General features: G+C 37.0%; 1 protein-coding gene across 9 annotated transcripts in view; it reads right to left on the reverse strand.

The window, feature by feature from the left end:
• PTBP3 (polypyrimidine tract binding protein 3) overlaps positions 1-21,016 on the reverse strand; it is a 115,892-nt gene that overhangs the window by 6,235 nt on the left and 88,641 nt on the right. For all 9 annotated transcript variants that reach the window (XM_007968413.3, XM_037983633.2, XM_037983623.2 and 6 more), the window contains 5 exons: positions 9,813-9,890; positions 7,188-7,327; positions 6,571-6,604; positions 3,552-3,644; positions 2,572-2,788 (listed from right to left, as the gene is read on the reverse strand). In XM_007968413.3, coding sequence (XP_007966604.1) covers positions 2,572-2,788; positions 3,552-3,644; positions 6,571-6,604; positions 7,188-7,327; positions 9,813-9,890 — 562 coding nt within the window. The remainder of the gene's footprint in view (positions 1-2,571; positions 2,789-3,551; positions 3,645-6,570; positions 6,605-7,187; positions 7,328-9,812; positions 9,891-21,016) is intronic.

Here is a 21,016-nt window from a genome sequence, read left to right on the forward strand (position 1 = left end):
TATGTCCTCTCCTGAATCATCAGCTTTGGAAGGACACAATCAAGACATTATGGAAAAGTCCTCATGACAAGGAACTGGGGCCTTTGGTCAACAAACAGGCACACGACTAAGCCATTTTGGAAATGGATCCTCTACCTCCAGATGACCACATCCTTGCCTCGCATCTTGATTGCAACCTTATGACAGACTCAGCCAAAGCCACCCAGCTAAGCCACTTCTAGATTCCTGACTTGTAGTAACAGTATGAGATAATACACATTTACTACTGCGTTAAGTTGTTAAGTTTGGGGTGATGTGTTACACAGCCATACATAACTAATATAGTGGTCTATCACATGACAGTCAACTGACTAAAAGTAGATTCATCTCACAACTACCAACAAGGACAGTATGGCAGAACAATCATTAGCTCTGTAGGAAGACAGACCTGAGGTTCACGTTCTATTCCTCACTCACTTGTGTATCACTTTGAGTAAATTATTTAACCTAAATCTCAGTTTCATTAATACAATGAAAATACTGACCTTACTTCAAAGGTTATTATGGATAATAATGCCAACAACAACATGGAATAGTGGATACCAGGAGCTGGGAGTTAGGAGGAAAAAGGTGGTTACTGCTTAATGGGTACAGAGTTTCAGTTTGGGATGATGAAAAGGTTCTACAGAGGGACAGAGGTGACAGTTGCAAAATAATGTGTACTTAATGTGAATGTATACTGGACTGTACACTTAAAAATAGTTAAAACTGTAATTTTTACATTATGTGTATTTTATCACAATGTTTTTTTAAAAAGGTTGTTATGGAGATTAAATGAGGCAACATGTGTAAAGCACCAGGACAGTACCCAGAACTTGAAAGAATATTAATATCCTTTCCTCTCCTTCCTACATGTCCTCTGTAGGTTGCAACTAGAGTCCAGCTCCTGCATGATGTGATATATTTAAAAAGCTAACAACAAAGCTGGACACAGTGGTTCATGTCTCTAATCCCAACACTGTGGGAGGCAGATTGCTTGAGCTCAGGAGTTAGAGATCTGCCTGGGCAGATGGTGAAACTGTCTCTACAAAAAAATACAAAAAATTAGCTGGGCATGCCTACACCTGTAGTTCCAGCTACTTGGAAAGCTGAGGTGGGAAGATCACTTGAGACTGGGAGGCAGAGGATGCAGTGAGCTGAGACCATACCACTGCACTACAGCCTGGGCAACAGAGGGAGACTCGGTCTCAAAAAAAATCCATTAATTAAAAAAAATTAAAAGCTAATGATGACAGGTGCCTGCCTCAGTATCTAATTGTTGTCCATTTACCCTACACTCCACAGTAACGAGCTGCTAAATTTCTTGGTCCATGTAATCTACTTTTTTTTTTTTTTCCCTTGACTCTACCAGTTTCCTGGCTGGTATGAGGTTTGATCCATTGCCCAACTTGGATTCAAGGTTTCTCCATGTAGCCTAACTGGAGACCAGCAGGGAGGCTGGATATTCATTCTTCTGAATAATTATTCTCTATTCCTATTCACTTCCCATTCTCATTCTCAATAATGTTCCAGACTTCACCCCTCTCTACACCTTCAAGTTTTTCAATTTTTACACACATACACACACATCCCCCGCAGCTTTTATCTTTTTTCTAAAGCTTATCCCCCTTTATGTATTAGTTCAAATTATACAAAACTGCCATTTTTTTGTTGTTGTTTTAACAATTTCCAAAGTCCATGAACAAAACTGCCATTTTTGTAGATTAAGGACTTCAACAATTAGGACAGAGATTGCCAAGTATTTTCTTTAAAGGGCCAGACAGTAAATATCTTAGGCTGTATGGGCCATATCGTCTCTGCTGTAACTAATCAGTTTTGCTGCTGTAGCTCAAAAGCAGCCATAAATAACATGAAAGTGAATGAGTACAGCTATATTACATGAAACTTTATAAAAGGTGACATTTGAATTTTATATAATTTTCTCGTATCACAAAATATTTTGCTTCCATTTTAAAATGTAAAAATCATTCTTAGCTCATAGGCCATACAAAAACAGCCACAGGCTACAGGTTGTCAATCCCTGAGTTTGAAGATAACTAAAGCACACATACAACACTGGTTAATAAAGAGACCTGTACAGTGGCTACAGGAAAATAACTTTTAGCTTTTAAGTAATTAACATATCTATGGCTTTACAGCTTGTAGATAAAAAGTACAAACTCCATTTTTACCAAATTCTTTGATACACAATTTATTTGATTTTGTTATACTGGTTAACATAAGAGTCATTACTTCTTCAAAGGGATGGACAAATATGTGCCAATGGAATAGTTCTGCCTAAAATTATTTTTATGACCTTTTTATAACTGAAAAATAACTAGTTGTGAATTCTCCATTTGGAAATAAAATTTTAAAACAGGTATCTTTCTATTTTAGAGTGTAGGATTGGAGATAACCTTCTGAAGGCATGATGGCAAATAAAGACCAGGACAACTGCTAGGTTAGAACAATTTCAGAGGTTTTAACCTCTCCCAAATCACACACTGTAGATTATTAATCATCTAAGTGATTAATAACTTATTAGGTACATACGGAATGTTGGAAAGATGCAGAGTGGCTGATGGTGGAAAGATATTCTGGAAGTTTTTAGAGCCCGGCTTTTTAAAGCGATGCAAAGGACTATTGCTGAAATCCTTAGTCAGACCTTGGTCTTCTTGTCCCTCTCGAGGAAGCTGTACTGCTTGATGTTTGGACAGTGTAGCACGAAGCACTTTCCCATAAAGTCTCTGACCACTTAGATGGTTCATTGCTAGCGCATGGGAAGAAAATTTTTAAAGTTCGGGTATTAGGATAGATTTCTCAGTAATATCTGTCAACATTACCATAAATTATTTTTATGTAGTTATTTAAAACTGTATTGCCAGTTTGAGGGTGAAAAGGGTTTCAAAACCCCAAAACCCTTAAGGAAACATGTTAAATGACTTTATTTTACTATAAGAAAAGCAATTTAAAACAAACAAAAAATATTTTCTGAGCAGAATGCTATGAAGTTTCAGAGTGCCTGGAACACAGTAAGTATTCATGAAACGGTTACTGAATATATTAGTTTTGTCTCAACCAAGGCATTTTTATAAGAAATTTTGAGTAAAACTTTACAGCTTTTTTTAACAGTGAAGCCATTGAACCCTTTCTTGCATCATCATTACAAAGTTTGCCCAAACTTTTAGGCCACTCAATGGTTACAGAAAACTTAATTTGGAAGGAAAAGAAATAAATAAAATAAATAAAACAAATCATGCTTATTAAACTTAATGGAAAAACCCTAGGGTCAAAGCTCTAGACATTAACAATATGTTCAAGTAGACAAATGAACTTCAGACTTAAAAGAGTAATGAATATTTTTTAATCTTAACATATAGACATGTTTATGAAGGCATTATCACAAGGAGGTGTTCTTTTACAAAATCATATTCCTACTAGCTGTGTTTGTTTATTTTGAAGGAAAATTCACACACAGAAGGGGCAACAGAAGGGGCAAGTTCGCATTATTATTAATTATTAATCATTAGTACCTAGCTGAGCTTGATTTGCATCTGCCATCTGAACCAAGGCATTTTCTTTCTTATTAAACATAATCTTCACTCGATGTACATCACCATAGACTCCTAATTAAAACAAAACAAAATACTGTGTTTAATGTCTGATTGTGTTGTGTTTAATCAATTTTACTAATACACTTAAAGAAGGCATTTCTTATACTATATACTCTCCCTTGGCAATTCCATATATACACTTGCAAATTTTTATCTCTTCCAAGTTCCAGATCTATTCATGTACTTACTCTTTTTCACTTGGACAACCCATAAACACTCTAAACTTATTACGTCCCAAAATGATTCATCCCCCCTTTCCTCTCCCCACTCCCAGTATTCACTAAGGCTGTAGATAAATACCATCATTCACACAGTTGCTCCAGTCAGACACCTGGGAGTCATCTTTTGACTTCTTCTTTTCCTCAAACCCTCACACCCACCCAATCAATCACCAGCACCCATTGATTCTATGGTGTAAATATCTCTCACATTTTTCCACCTCTCCCAGTCCTCACTACCATCAAAGCTATCAACACCATTTCATACCGGGACTACCACAACCTAATTGATTCTAAATGATCTTATTACCCTCGATTTTTCTACCCTAGTGTTCCCCAAAGTGGGTCCCGTATCCTAAAAGACGGGTAAAATGATTCACTGGGGTATGGAGAGATAATAATCCAACTCTTATCTATACTACTCTGTTTATATAAACCAATATAAAAAAATCACAGTTTTTGAATTTTTAATATATAGATAAAATTAAAGCCAACAGGTTTTAGTTGTCAATTCCAGTCTCACTTGATTTATTCATTCAGTGTATTACAATATATTTCAGTTTATGTGCTACAGAGTATCATCAATATTATAAAAATAAGATCTTTCAGCAGGGCACAGTGGCTCACACCTGTAATCCCAGCACTTTGGGAGGCCGAGGTGGGTGAATCACTTGAGGTCAGGAGTTCGAGACCAGCCTGGCCATGGTGAAACCTCATCTCTACCAAAAAATACAAAACTTACCCAGGCATGGTGGCACACACCTGCAGTCCCAGCTACTCAGGAGGCTGAGGTGGGAAAAGTACTTGAACCTGGGAGGTGGAGGTTGCAGTGAGCCAAGATTGTGCCACTGTACTCCAGCCTGGGTGACGGAAAGACTCTGTCTCAAAAAAAAAAAAAAAAAAGATCTTTCAATAGTTGCTAGCTGCATCATTATCATACTAACGGCACTTTAAAAATTTAAAACAGAGACAAGTATTCTGAATTTGCTATCCTTCTCAGAAATAACTAGATGGTGACATAACTATTCTTTAAAAACTAAACATACACAATTTGTTTTACAAAATGTGGGTGTTTATTTTTTGTAGAGATGGGGTCCCACTATCTGGCCCAGGTTGGTCTCGAACAATCCAATCCTCCCGCCTTGGCCTCCCAAAGTGTTGGGATTACAGGCATGAGCTACTGCACCCAGCTGTTTATTAAATGAGTGAGAAATTAACTACTTTTAGTATGAAACATGCTTTGGCTAGAAAAGAGTCATATTAAAATGTATTATTAATACATGATTTTATTACTGAAAATTAACACATCAATCATTAATAAAAAGTCACTATAGTTTTATAGTGACTGCAAATGAGCATGAGGAATTTCTTTGGGGCAATGAAAATTTTCTAAAATTGGACTGTGGTGATAGCCACACAACTGTGAATTTACTAAAAATCTTTTGAGTTGTAAATCCAAAGCATGTAAACTGTATGGTTGTAAATTACATCTCAAAAAATTCCATTTAAAAAAACCTATCAGCCAGGTGCTGTGGCTTGCACTTATAATCCTAGCTACTCGGAAGGCTGAGGGAAGAGGACTGTTTGAGCCCAAGAGTTTGAGACTACAGTGAGCTATGATCACGCCTTTGCGCTCCAGCCTGGGCAACAGAGTGAGATCCTGTCTCTAAAACTATCACATTCAAAAAATTTGGAAACAATTTTCTATCTTATTTTAAAAATCTTACAAATGAAGCATACCAGTGAGTTTTAACTCTATTTGTTAGACATAGTCAAATATAACAGTTTTCAAGATCCACTGATTTAAGAGGAAAAAATCTAACTTTTCTAGATAAAACATGACAAACATTGGTGGATTACATGAAAAAATTAATGAAATAATTATTGAAGTATAGCAATAATGAAACCCCTGCATTTAGATTATATATCTTTATGATTTATCTTCTTCAGCTATGACAAACATTAAAATCAAGTAGTAAAATAATCTACCCTTGGAATACTGAATCAAAATGAAAACAAGGATTTTTAATAATATCAAAGCATATTAAATCATACTGTTCATTAAATGTTAATCTTTTTATGGAAAAATAAACTCATTAATAAAAATCTTTAAAATAGTAAATATTGCTTATTTCATTGTTCTCGTATTTCCATGCTGTTAGAAAGTTTGGAGACTATTTTAAAAACCTGAATCGCACTACGCCACTCTCTTCCCTTAAAACTGTTCAATGGCTTCCGATTGTTCTTAGGTAAAAGCCAAACTCCTTAAAAAAGCTTTCAACAGCTCTTCACGATTTTGACCCTATGCAGCTGTCCACCTTCACCAGGTCTCTGTTATGCTCGCCTATGCTCACCACTGGGCTTCCTTCACTTCCATGTACCAGGACCCATCTCTCCCTTCTCCCCTCCTCTGTGAAGACACTGCCCCCACTTTCTGCCTGGCTGATTCTCACTCATGTTTAACAAGTCAGTTTAACTATCATTTCTATTGAGTCCCTCTGCTAGGTTAGGTCTCCCTGCATTACACTCCCTTTACAAAATCTCTATTTCCCATATTATAAATCATCATTGTAACTACTTACTAAGTCTTATTCACTGTTTTATCCTCAGTGTCAACACAATACTTGGCACATAGAAGTAATTAATAAATATTACTAAATAAGTGAAATGTGCTTAATTCACACCTGTAGACAATATTAAAATAGCAAAAATGAACTTACCAAATAGGATAAAAAGCCCATGTGGTGTGATAAGCTGTAAAAACACAAAATAAGTGTCTGACAATAATTTAAGGAAAAATTGAAAATAAGTTTATACTGTAATGACAGTTGTTTTTATTTTAAAGCATGGTTTTATATGCTGCTTCTGTATATACTAGTGATGAATTTTAATACAAGTTCTTAAAACAAACTTAAGCATTTTAATTTGAATACAACCCTGGATCAGAAGTTACCATGGCTGGGCATGGTGGCTCACACCTGTAATCCCAGCACTTTGGGAGGCTGAGGTGGGTGGATCACTTGAGCCCAGGAACTCAAGACCAGCCCGGGCAACACAGCAAGATCCTGTTTCTACAAAAGAATAATAATAATAAAAAAATTAGCCAAGTGTGGTAGTGGGCACCTGTAGTCCTGGCTACTTGAGAGCCTGAGGTGGGAGGATCACTTGAGCCCAGGAAGCAGAGGTCGCAGTGAGTGACTGCAGCACTACACTTGAGCCTGAGTGAAAGAGTGAAACCCTTTCTCAAAAAAAATAAAAATAAAAAAGAAAGAAAAGAAAAAAGCGCTACCATACCTTCTCCTGAAAGACTATTTACATATAATACTTTTCAACTCACATCAGGATTGAGATTCGTGACGAGTAGAACAGAATTTCCTGGTATACCACTAGCCCCAGGAATGGCCATCCTTCCAGTGACAGCAGAGGAGGTGATTGTGAGAGGACCAAGAGCTCCAGGAACAGCTGGAACCGATAGACCTTTTAAAAACACCAGAAGCATTTCATATTCTAATTATTTGAAGAATTGTAACACTTGATAGAATTTAAGTAAATAAAGAGGAAAGGAAAAATACAGAAAGAAAATGTGTCACAGCTACCATAAAGATACTGAAGGCCAGTTTTCTGCCCTGCACAGTCTGTCTGCAAGCTGAGCTCCTCATCTGTAGACATTATTATACTTAGTGCTCTATTATTCACACAGTACTCTGCAGAGTAACTGAACTCACTGGGCCTAACGCTGTTAGGCTTTTCAGAGGGTCTGTTAACTACAAACACTCCCTCTGTTTCTTACAATAGATATATCCTAATTCATACTGACTTCTACCATAAAATCAGACGTGTATTTTTTTAAAGTCCTTCAGCAGAAGTCAAAAACATGCATGCTAGCTAGTGCTATATGACATTTTATACGGGAAAAACATTTTGTGACTGTATAAAATGCTATATAAATATGATTTTGACTAAAATAGAAATTTACAAAATTCAATATTCTTTTGTAGCAGAAATGTTCTGAGCTCTCTACTTCTCTAGGTATTATGGAAATACTGAAAGCTCAGTAACACCAGAATACTGACACTATACTTAAAACAGCACACTTTCCCACTATATTGTGTTCTCAGTTTAAAAACTGTCTAAGGTAAAACTTCTAGTTTATGCAAAATGAACCAATTCCTTAATTTAATGATTCTTTAAACAGTCTGGCCACTTTACCACATATCATGTAATTAAATTATAATATATTTTACATTCAGCCTATTCTGCTTGACAATCTAAGAAGGTCATAACTACCATCATCCATACTGCTGAATTTTAAAACTGTGCAGACCACATTCCCAGGCTGAATACTATTGCACAAAATCAATAGCCCTCACATGACATATTCCCATGCCCCAGCAGTCCAACCCTGACACTTTTGCATAACTTTTGCTGTTTGTATGTCTGTTATACATGAGCTAAGAGCACAGTTCAGCTACACTGTAGGATGTGTGTGTGTGTGTTTATCTTCTATCAGCTTAAAAGTCTTATCAAGTCAGAAGCCCTCTTTTATTCACTTTTCGTCTTTCTTAATATTACTTAATATTTATACAAAGAGTATATCTAAAAGAAATATCCAAAATGAGGGAAAACATATCAAAATGTCCACCAATTATTAAACTTGGAGGAGCTTCAAATAAATAAAACTATATTTTTAACATGACAGGTAGAATATTCACTTAATTAAATATATGTTAAGATATACTAAAACCCACCAAGATGGTAAAATTTAAAACCTCAACCTTCATATCACTCTTTCTGTTAACTCCATCCTCTCCATCAAAAAGAGAGTAGTTACTGGCTGGGTGCAATGGCTCACCCTTTAATCCCAGCACTTTGGGAGGCTGAGGCAGGCTGATCACTTGAGGTCAGGAGTTTGAGAACAGCCTGGCCAACATGGCAAAACCCCATCTCTACTAAAAATACAAAAATTAGCTGGGCGTGGTGGCATGCACGTCTAGTCCCAGCTACTCAGAAGGTTGAGGCATGAGAATCGTTTGAACCCAGGAAGTGGAGGTTGCAGTAAGCCGAGATTGCACCACTGCATTCCAGCCTAGGCGACAGAGCGAGATTCTGTCTCACAACAACAACAACAACAACAAAAAAAGAGAAAGAGAGAATAGTTAAAATTCCCAGAATTCAAAGGTTAGAATATAAAGATTACTGCCAGAAAGCAGATATGTTGCAATTTAAAATGTAGTTACAGTCACGAATCAGTTTAAGGTGGAAATACATGGAATAGGCTTACCACTCTGTCATTCCCCTAATCACCAACCTCAGTGTTTTCTTTAGATGCCCTAATCAAATTCATTTTGCTTACTATTTGGAAAATAATGGGAGTCATTATCAAAGTATTAATCAACTCCTATCTCTTAATTATCTCCATTAGCTAGAGACAAAATATACATCCCCTGAAATAAACAGCATGCATACCCCTCTACGGTAATCTTCAAAACCCATTAATGACGAAAGGTTTTCTGAAGATGAATAGTGAATGTATAGTATGACTGTATATTTGTTGAGTACTGTCAAAGGCATTGAAGGCCCAAAGATAAGACAGGTCTGTTCAACACATAATTGATAAGCTTATCAGTAAAGACAGAAGCAACTTAAACATTTTATATTAACAACTGGAAAGGCAAATCTAAGGTTATTTAATGTAGTTAGCCTACAGTTATTTGTGCCAAAAGCAAACAAAAATGATGCAGAACACATAATGGATTATTGGAATTAAGAATGGGACCAGAGAGAATAATTTGTAAGTAACAAGGAAGCTATGTATCATACAAATCACTACACTTCTACAGCTGATATGTGTAATGCTTTATGGTAAATTCTTCAAATATAGTAACATTCTTCATCTTGATAAGTTCCTAGGAAATATACAACTTCATTAAAAGTCATTTCAAATCCAACTTAAAAGAATCACCTGTAGCTTGAGGAAATCCAATGGCTGGGGCAAATCCAGCAGCCCCTGCATATGGTGAAGAAATTATACCTGGTGCACCTAATGGGAAAGAGAAGCTAAAGTAAACACACTGCCTTCTATAAATACGGTTATGAAAGCAATATAAAACGGCTCCATGAAAGTATATTACTAACAAAGAGATTCTGTTACGGAGTAAAGATCTGTTCAAAAGTGATCTTTAATGTATAAATTAAGAGCCTCTGCCACTTCCAAAGGCTAACCCCTTTCAGTTGGGTTCAAGGACCAAGAGCACAGTTTAGCTGTTAGTTAGTTTTGGACTAGCCTGGGATTCTTTCTGTTATTTAGAGCAAGATTTCATAATGAAAAATCAGTTACTTATTAAATGTTATTAAATCTGTATCTGTGGAGTAACTATGCTGGTTTTAAAAAATGAGTTAAAATTCTTGCCTTTGAGAGGCTTACAAACTAAAAGTACGAATTATAGGAGATTCATGATGAGGGTCGAATGGTACAAATTCAAATGTATTACAACTGGAATAAGAAGTGATCACAGAGGATTCGCTGTGACTGGTCAGAGAAGTTTTCACTGGAGGTAAAACCTTAGCCAGATATTATGTAATCAAAGAAGCACAGTATTTAGAGTGTACTAAATGCTAAACAAATGCTGGTCTTCTCCTTCCTTTAAGAAGCCTGGTGACTGTGTATCATCAACAAAAACGGGAGTCAGTTCCAATGGAGAGTCAGTTTTAGTAGACAAATGATTAATTTGGTTTAGGGGAACATCAAATTTGAGATGATGATGAGATGTTCAAATAGAAATGGCCAAAAGTGGAAATAAGGGAGCAAAGTCAGATTATTATAAGTAAACACATAAATTTGTGAATTACCTATGTAGAAATAAATGTGAAAGTCATACAAATGAGAGCTCCACTAAAAATGGCAGGAGACAAGAAATGAAGAAGACTAAAGATACAGCCTGCGGGTACAGGCACACTTAAACAATAGAAGGAAAGGGAATATGCTACAGAAAAGAGAAAGAGACTAGCCTTAGAAACAGGGGGAAAAAACAAGGAATTATAGTACTTCAGAATCTAGAGGAACAGTTTCAAAAGGGGGATGGGGAGGACCTTCAATATAGGGCACAGAGAATGAGAAATGAAAAAGGTAAACAACACTATTATAGAAATAGTGAGAGGTTGGACTGCAAACCTCAAAGTGGGGAGTTTGCTTTTTAATGATAGGGAGATGACCATATTTATAGGCACAAGTATGTAGGCTCTATTTGCCAGGAGTTAAAAACTCATATAATTTTATTTTCTTCATTAAAAAGATTTACTATAATTTATTCAATATGTAACTAATTACAGTAATTCAAGAAAATACAGTCACAAGAGACTGCAGGGATAGAATTAGCAGAAAGAATTGACATTGAGATTCAAAAAATGAGAGAAACTGACAGAATAATTGATGAAGTAAGAAGGGAGAGTAAAATCCATTTAACAAATACATGTTGTGAGCATATCATGAGCTAAGCATTCTAGTGAGGAGTCTGAACAAAACAGACAAGATTTTGTCTTTGCTAAATTTACACACAAGTAAGCTCAAGATCATACATAGGTAAAATGATTCATTTTTACAACAGAAAACAGTATATTAAAGGCACAAAGGAAGACTTCACAAAGAGACCTCAAGATAGACACAAGCAATTATGAACATCTATGCTAGAAAGGCTAAAAACAAAGTTAAACATAAGGAGAGAGATGGTGGATATTGTATTATTGTTGCCAATATTCACTTGCCCACTTCTATATAACTGGCCAAACATGACTTGCAATGCCTTCTGGTGGAAGAGCACACATTTCCATGCAGTTCACACTGGGCTTGATCATGTTATGTTTTTCCCAAAGAAGAAAGGTGGAAATGACACATGTCACTACTTCCACACAGAGCCTTCACATGGCATTACGGGTTTATACCTGCTCCCTTATTCTTGACTCTCTGCCACAAGAATGCCATGTCTCAAAAAGGAGTGATCTTTAGCATGGGCCCTACATAAAAAAGACAAGTGGAGGATGGCAGCAAGAGCTTATTCACAGCTGCCGAGGCATGGGAGAGAAATAAACATTAATTTCTATCAACCACTGATGAGGGGGAGTAGTTGTTAAGCACAGCAAAGTGGCTAACACAGATGGCTACAGAAAGGGTGAGCAGAGAGAGAGCTCTAGCAAGCAGATTTGAGAGAAATTAGGAAAGATTTTGAGATAACTATCATAGAACATTCAATAGAAATACATAAAAGGACTGGCAAACAATTATCAAGACCAAATTTAAATAACTGTTTCCATGTAAAATAAGATTAATTAGAACATTTGCTAAAATTTGATAAAACATGCATTTTTCAAGTGTCTATATAATCCACACTCCCTAAATGAGCAGAAACAGAAACATTATATAGCAAAGTAACCAGTTAGACAATGGATTCATATCTTCATTTCAGAATGAGGCAATTACATAAACCTTTAAGAAAAACGTTTCGGATCTGAATGACTAAGAACGGATTCTTCACATTTGGAAAACGTACCACCATGATAGCAACCAAGGCAATATGAATTAATACATAACATTTTAACCTATGAAATCAGTTTATCACAGTGTTATTTGAAATAGCAAAATCCTAAACAAACAAGCTTAATGTCTAAATTGGAGAATAATTAATATAAATCAACCTTACTGTAGAAAAATGCTCAATGAACAAGTATAAAGACTTTCTTTAAAAAACCTAAAAGTTGCCGAGATTATAAGGAGTAACTAGGCCCAAACTCTAACCCTGTGACACTGAGCTTTGGTTTGATCAGCTCATGGGGTAGCAGGCCAGAAGCAAATACCAGGGTTAGCCCATGGTGAGAAGTCAACAGGATACTCTCACTGCATTAACCTATCAGTATAAGCTGAAAATAACCTACCCTATTACTATTCCTACCATCTTCAAAAGATTATGAGGAAGGTTTACTTTGTGACTAGCAGAGAAGGAAGAAAAAAGTCCCTGAAAAGTTCTAACCGACAGGAAGCTTTCACAAAACTTTACAGCCCAAATTTGCATTTCTTGGAAGTCCAAAGGAAAATCAAGCTACGAATTTAGGTTGAAATGATCCTGAACATAGAGCCTTTAATGTTGCAGGCAAGCAAATTCTCTCTGGAGGAACAAACACCTTAATCCCAAGCCTCAAAGGACAATCATAATTAATTCGCCAAGTAAAGTGAATAATTCATCCTCACCCTCCCCCACAAAAAACCCCAAAAAGTCAGAAATATCTAAGCAGAAAGAAAACTGCAAAAAATCTGAGATACTAAATTAAGCAGATGAAGATTTAAATAGTATGTTTGAAAAAAGACATGCAAAAAAATATCTGTAGTACAGGAGACACTTTTTAAAAATGAACCAAATAAAATTTCTGGAAATGAAAGCTACAATTGCTAAAATCTAAAATTACAGGACAGATTTAACAACAATTAAACCAAGTTGAAGAGCGTCATCAGTGAACTGAAAGTTAGGTCCTAAGAAATTATTCCAAATGCAGCCCAGAAAGGAAAGTAAGTTTGGTACACTGAGGACAGTATGGGGGCATAACATGTCTAATCAAAGCTCCAGAAAGACAGGAGAGAAATAGTGGTAAGGGGAAGTACACGAAAGGATAATTTCTAGAACCACTGAAAATAACAAACAATCCACTGACTCAAGAAGCCCAATGAGCTCCAATTAGAATAAAAATAAATCCTTAAATGAATACATCAAATACATCATACTGAAACTACACAAAGGAAAAAGGACACCAAAGAAAAGGAAAATTCCTAAAGAAAAGCCAGAAAAAACAGAGCAGTAGTTAGCTTGACAACTGACTTTTTTTTTTTTTTAGAGACAGAGTCTCGCTCTGTCACCCAGCTTGGAGTGCAGTGGTGCAATCTTGGCTCACTGCAAGCTCTGCCTCCCAGGTTCATGCCATTCTCCTGCCTCAGCCTCCCGAGTAGCTAGGACTACAGGTGCTCGCCACCACGCCCGGCTAATTTTTTGTATTTTTAGTGGAGACAGGGTTTCACTGTGTTAGCCAGGATGGTCTCGATCTCCTGACCTTGTGATCTGCCCGCCTCGGCCTCCCAAAGTGCTGAGATTACAGGCGTGAGCCACCGCGCCCAGCTGACAACTGACTTTCTAAGAGCAACAAAGGAAACCAGAATACCATCGAATGGTATCTTTAATATGCTGAAAGAAAAAATATCTGTCAACCTAGAACTTTATACTCAGCAAAAATAACTCTTAAAATTGATAACAAAAGAAAAAAATTTTGGGGCAAATAAAAACTTCAAGTATGTTACCACAGACCTTTCCCTAAGTGAAATACTAAAAAGTATCTTTCAGGCAGAATATAAGTGTTTTCAGATGGCCTGTCTTGAGTTGCAAGAAGGAATGAAAAACCTAAAGTTATATATGGTTTAATCTAAATGAATACTGATTGTACAAAGCAATAACAACAAATGGCAAGATTAAAGTCAAATAATGTAAAAATTATATCACAGTAGGAGGAGGTAAAAGGAGTCCAAGTGTCCTAATATTCTTCTACCATGTAAGAAAAGGTACAGCTATTAATGAACATTAGATTTTGGTAAAATGTTTGAAAGTTAAAAATCTAGATAAAAACAGAAACAGTGCTAAACTTCAAACCAGTAGTGGAAAAAACAGAATAATAAACATTTATTCAACAAATATTGTTCGCATGATTACTTTGCTTCAGGAATTAGGAAATATTAGTAAACTAAATAGGCATCCTACTCCCCAAGTCTGCCCTGGTGAAGTTTAATAGAGATTAAAAACAGAATAAACAATACACAGAATATGCAATAAGTTAACTGTATCATATGGAAGAAGGTGACAATTACTATGGAAAAAAACAGGCTGGGCATAGTGACTCACACCTAGAATCCCAGCACTTTGGGAGGCCAAGGTGGGTGGATCACTTCAGGCCAAGAGTTCAAGAGAAGCCTGGAAAACATAGTGAGAACCCCCTCTCTACAAAAAATTTTAAAATTAGTCAGGCATCGTGGTGCCTGCCTGTATTCCCAGCTACTCAGGAGGCTGAGGTGGAAGGATTGCCTGAGTCCAGGAGTTCCAGGCTGCAGTGAGGCATGATAGAACCACTGCACTCCAGCCTGGGTAACAGAGTGAGAGAGATCCGTTGAAAGAAAAGAAAGAGAGAAGAAAAAGAAAAGAAGAGAGGGAGGGGATGGGATGGGAGAAGAGGAAGAGGAAGGGAGGAGGGGGGAGGGAAGGAAGGAAGGAAGGATCAGGAGAGTTCTGAGGAAGAGCTTGTCAAGACAGGTCAAAGAAGGCAGATGATAAATATCTCTCCCAGTGTACCTGCAAGAAAAGCACTCCAGGCAGAAGAAATAACCAGGGGAACGATCTGGAGGTTGGAACATACCTAATATGTTTGATAAACGATAGGGATATCAGTATTGAGGGATAGAAGGATGAAGTAGGGGGGCATGAAAAAAGATTTGTCAAAAAGAAAAAAAGATGGTACAGGGCCTTGTAATCCAATGTAAAGATGGGGGCATCCACTCTGAAAGAAATAGAAACCTTTGGAGGGTACTCAGCATTAGAGTAAAATGATTTGACTTCATTTCTTTTCTAACTTACACACAATACAATGTACATATATACATGTGTATGTAATATATTATGTATATCTGTAGATATACATAATATATTATGTATATCTGTGATGAGTTTTGATATACTGTCATGCTCAGTGGTCAATAACGATCCACATATACAATGGTCGTCCCATATGATTATAATGGAACTGAAAAATTCCTATTGCTCAGTAATGTTATAGCCATTGTAACACTGTAGTGCAACATATTCTTCATATGTTTGTAGTGATGCTGGCATAAACAAACTCAGTAATATAAAAGTACAGAAAATAAAATTGTGTACAGTATATAATACTTGGTAATAAAGAATTATGTTACTGGTTTATATACATACTATACTTTTATTATATAGTATATACTATACTATACTTCTTATTGTTATTTTAGAGTGTACTCCTACTTGTTTTTTTTTTAAACTTAACTGTAAAACAGCTTCAAGCAGGTCCTTCAGGAGGTCTTCCACAAGAATGTACTGTCATTATAGATGACAGTTTCATGCATGTTACTGTCCCTGAAGACCTTCCAGTGGGACAAGATGTAGAAGACAGTGATATTGACAGTCCTGACCTTGCGTAGGCTGAGGTTAACGTGTGTATGTGTCTTAGTTTTTAATAAAAAACTAAAAGTTGAAAAAAGTTTAATAGAAAAAAGTTCACAGAATAAGGATATGAAGAAAAAACATTTTTGAACACCTTGTAAACAAAAAATATTTTGTACACAATGTGCTTGTGTTTCAAGCTAAGTATTATCACAAGAGTCAAAAGTTAAAAATAAAAAGTTTATGAAGTTAAAATTGTAGTAAGCTAAAGTTATTTTATTTATTTATTTAATTTACTATCATTATTTTTCTAAACTGAGTCTCACTCTGTCGCCCAGGCTGGAGTGCAGTGGCACAATCTGGGCTCACTGCAGACTCCGCCTCCTGGGTTCAAGCAATTCTCCTGCCTCAGCCTCCCGAGTAGCTGGGATTACAGAAGCCCTCCACCACGCCCAGTTAATTTTTGTATTTTTTAGTACAGATGGGGTTTCACAATGTTGGCCAGGCTGGTCTCGAACTCCTGACCTCAAGTGATCCACTTGTCTTGGCCTCCCAAAGTGCTGGGATTACAGGTGTGAGCCACTATGCCCGGGCAAGCTAAGGCTAATTTATTATTAAGGAAAGAAAAATATTACTTTCAGTCCTGCAACCTCTACTCATGGGAAGTGCCCTATACAGGTGTACCATTTTTATTTTTATACTGTATTTTTACTGTACCCTTTCTATGTTTAGATACACAAATACTTATCATATGTTATAGTTGCCTATAGTATTCATTACGGTAACATGCCATACAGTTTAGGCGTATAGTAGACTATAACATCTATGTTTGTTTAAGTACACAACAAAACCACCTAATGACACGTTTCTCAGAACGTATCCCTGTGGTTAAGGAACACACGACTATATATTTAAAGCATGTGAAATTATCATCACAATCAAGATAACAAATATTCACATCATTCCTGAAAATTTTCTCATGTCCCTCTGCTATCTCTCTCTCTCCAAACCTTGTCCTCGGGCAACCACTGATCTTTCTCACACTATAGATTAGTTTGCATTTTATAGAAATACATACAAACAGAATTATACAATAGGTGTTCCTTTCCGTCTGGCTTCTCTTGTTCAGCATAATCCCTTTGCCTTTATCACTACTTTATTCCTTTTTATTGCTGAATAGTATTTGACTGCATAGAAGGACCACTTTTATCTATTCACCTGTTAGTAGAATACTTCTAGATTTTGGCTATTATAAATAAAACTGCTATGAACATTTGTGTTTAACAGTAAATCACATTTTAATTAATTTATTTATATATTTTTTGGAGATGGGGTCTGACTGTGTTACCCAAAATGAAGTACAGCAGCTATTCACAGGCTTGGTTAGAGCGCACTCAAGCCTGAGCTCAAACAATCCTCCTGCCTCAGCCTCCCAAGTAACAGGGACTACAGGTGTGCTGGCCACTGCACCCAGCAACATTTTTAAATTTCACAAATCACCAGGCTAGGTAGGAGCCAGAGGTTTTGCCAACTTGGAGTGAGTGATGCTTGCCTTTTGGTTTTCTTGATGTATCTTTCAAACACTGGAGCACTAAAATTACGATGTACAATACGTAAATTATTTCCTTTTACGATTTGTGCTTTCTGTGGTCTAATAAACTTTGCATATCTCCAGGTTACAAAGATTTTCTCCTATGTCTTCTTCTGGAAATTTTATAGGTATAAGTGCATTTGTTTTTAAGAGACAGGGTCTTGGGGTTGCCCAGGCTGGAGTGCAATGGCTATTCACAGGCACAATACCACTACGGATCTACAAGGAAGTTGTGACCTCCTCTGTTTCTGACCTGGACCAGTTCATCCCTCCTTAGGCAACCTTGTTGGCCTCCTCTCCTGGGAAGTCACGACATCGCTGCAGAACTTAAGTGCAGACATCCGATCAGAACAGAACATTACAGCCCAGAACTCCTGGGCTCAAGTGATCCTTCCACCTTGGCCTCCTGAATAGCTGGAACTACAGGTCCACACAACAAATTTTACATACAGGACTAAGATCCATTTCAAGTTAATTTGTCAGTATGCCACAGGATAATGGTTAATACTTTTTATCCCCAATACCAATATCCACTTGTACAAAACCAACTTACTGAAAGATTTTACCTTTCCCTAGTGGATTAGATTGGCAACATTGTTGAAAATCAATTGACTACATCTGTGGATCTATTTCTAGTGTCTCTAATATGCTCCATTAATCTATATATCTATCCTTCTGACATTACCAAACTGGTTTGATTACTGCAGCTCCATGTTAAGTCTTACAGCTTAAAAAAAAAAGTTTTCAGTAGCTCTATTCTAAATGCTTTCTTTTTCCATTTCTATATTAATTTTAGAAGTTAGGTCTATCTTATTTAAGTAAGAAAAAGAATTAAAGTCCCAGGGATTAGGCCAGGTGTGGTGGCTCTTGTCTGTAATCCCAGTACTTTAGGGGGCCAAGGTGCGTGGATCACTTGAGGTGAGGCATTTGAGACCAGGCTGGCCAACCTGGTGAAACCCAATCTCTACTAAAAATACAAAAAATTAGCTAGACGTGGTGGCAGGCACCTGTAATCCCAGTTACTCAGGAGGCTGAGGCATGAGAATTGCTTGAACTCGGAAGGCAGAGGTTGCAATGACCCAAGATTGTGCAACTGGACTCCAGCCTGGGTGAAAGAGCGAGACTCTGTCTCAAAAAATTAAAAAAGCCCCAGGGATTATAAGAAAGGATATAAACTGACATTATCTGTAGATGATATGATTGTGTATATTGAAATGTAAAAAGAATCCACAGGCAAATTATTGGAATTCGTAAGAGTTTATTAGGGTTTCTGAGTTAGGAAATCAAGAGATAACAATGTTGCATTTCTGTATTACCAACAGTTAGAAAAGAAAACAATAATGATACTTCAAACTTACATTGGGCTTATGTTAGGTATCATTTTAAACTCTTCATGTACATGAGGAGCACATTTAATCTTCACAACCCTACCAGTTAATAACGGTTACACATTACACACAGAAAGAAAGAGAAATGCAGAGTAGTTAAGTAACTTGCCCAAGATTACACAGCTCATAAACAATAGGTCTAGAATCAGAATACAAAAAGTATGGTTCCTAGACACCACACTATGCCATGTAAAATAAAAGTAAAAGTAAGAAGTTCTCAGGAATAGCCGGGCACAATGGCTCACACCTATAACCCCAGCACTCTGGGAGGCCGAGACAGGCGGATCACGAGGTCAGGAGATCAAGACCATCCTAGTTAACACTGTGAAAATTCCCTCTACTAAAAATACAAAAAATTAGCCAGGCATGGTAGCATGTGCCTCTCGGCTTCAGGAGGCTGAGGCAGGAGAATTGCTTGAACCTGGGAGGCAGAGGTTGCAGTGAGCCAAGATCACGCCACTGCACTCCAGCCTGGGCAATAGAGCGAGACTCTGTCTCAAAAAAAAAAAAAAAAAAAAATTCTCAGGAATAAATTCAACAAAAAAATGTGCAAATCTTTAAGGAGAAAAGTCACCCAACTTTACTGAAACACATTAACAAACATCCAGGCTGCAGTGGCTCACACCTGTAATCCTAGTGCTTTGGGAAGCAGAGGTCAGAGATCACTTGAGACCAGGAGTTTTAGACCAATCTAGGTAATATAGAGGGACCCCATCTCTACCAAAAAAAAAAAATTTTTTTTTAATTAGCAGAGCATGGTGATGTATGCCTGTGGTCCTGGCTATTCAGGAGGCTGAGGTGGGAGGATTGCCTGAGCCTGGAGGTCAAGGTTGCAGTGAAGCATGATTGTACCACTGCACTTAGCCTAAGTGACTGAGCAAAATCCTGTCTCACCAAAAAAAAAAAAAAAAAAAAAAAGTCCAAATGAACGGATAGATGCACAATGTTCAAAGACTGGAAGATTCTATCATAATGATGTCAATTATCTTCTAATTCATTTGTAAATTCAATGTAATCCCAATCAAAACCCCAAGAGCTACTGCTGCTGCCTTTTTTTTTTTTTTTTTTTTTTTTGGGAACTCAACAAGCTGATCTTAAAATGCTTAAAAAATACAAATAGTCAAGAATTGCCAAGATAGTCTTGAAGAAGAGTAAGATAAAGAAGACTTTAGTAGAGATTCAGACTTCTGGTAATGACAAAAGGAGACAACTAGACCAATGTAGCAACGCCCAGAAAATAAGTCTTGTAAGTATCAAGCTCGGCCGGGCGCAGTGGCTCACACCTGTAATCCCAGCAATTTGGGAGGCTGAGGCAGGCAGCTCACTTGAGGTCAGGAGTTCAAGACCAGCCTGGCCAACATGGCAAAACCCTGTCTCTACAAAAAATACAAAAAAATTAGCCGGTGTGGTGGTGCACATCTGTAGTACCAGCTACTCAGGAGGCTGAGGCATGAGAACTGCTTGAACCTGGGAGGCAAAGGCTGCAGCGAGCCCAGATTGTGCCACTGCACTCCAGCCTGGGCAGAGCGAGACTCTGCCTCAAAAACAAAGACAAAAACAAACAAAAACTCAAGTTAGTAGTATGTGTTTGCAATTCCAAAACCACTTCTGTGTAATCTAAGATTGAGCAAATAGATAAACATGTTAAGGATAATGGGAATCAGATTTCTTATTCTTGGAGAGTTACCAATTTGTAAAGGGTGCTGGATTGGAATTGGGGTTTTCAGTTAAAATTTGTTTTTTAAAATACACACACATAGAGAAATATATATTTATGAAGCAAACATAGACACACATCCTAGTCATGTCCATTTAGTTATGCCCTATTATCAATGAGCACATCTAATGTTTAGGTATTGATTTTTAAATATCATTTTCCCCTAAAAGAAACTAGGGCTCACTGAAGAAATGGCTGATTCCAGCACCAGGTTGGGTAAAGAAGATCTGAAATATCCAGTGCCAGAAAGAAAGGAGTGCT

The sequence above is a fragment of the Chlorocebus sabaeus genome, chromosome 12, assembly GCF_047675955.1.
Source record: "Chlorocebus sabaeus isolate Y175 chromosome 12, mChlSab1.0.hap1, whole genome shotgun sequence".
In the NCBI taxonomy this organism is placed as follows: Eukaryota; Metazoa; Chordata; class Mammalia; order Primates; family Cercopithecidae; genus Chlorocebus; species Chlorocebus sabaeus.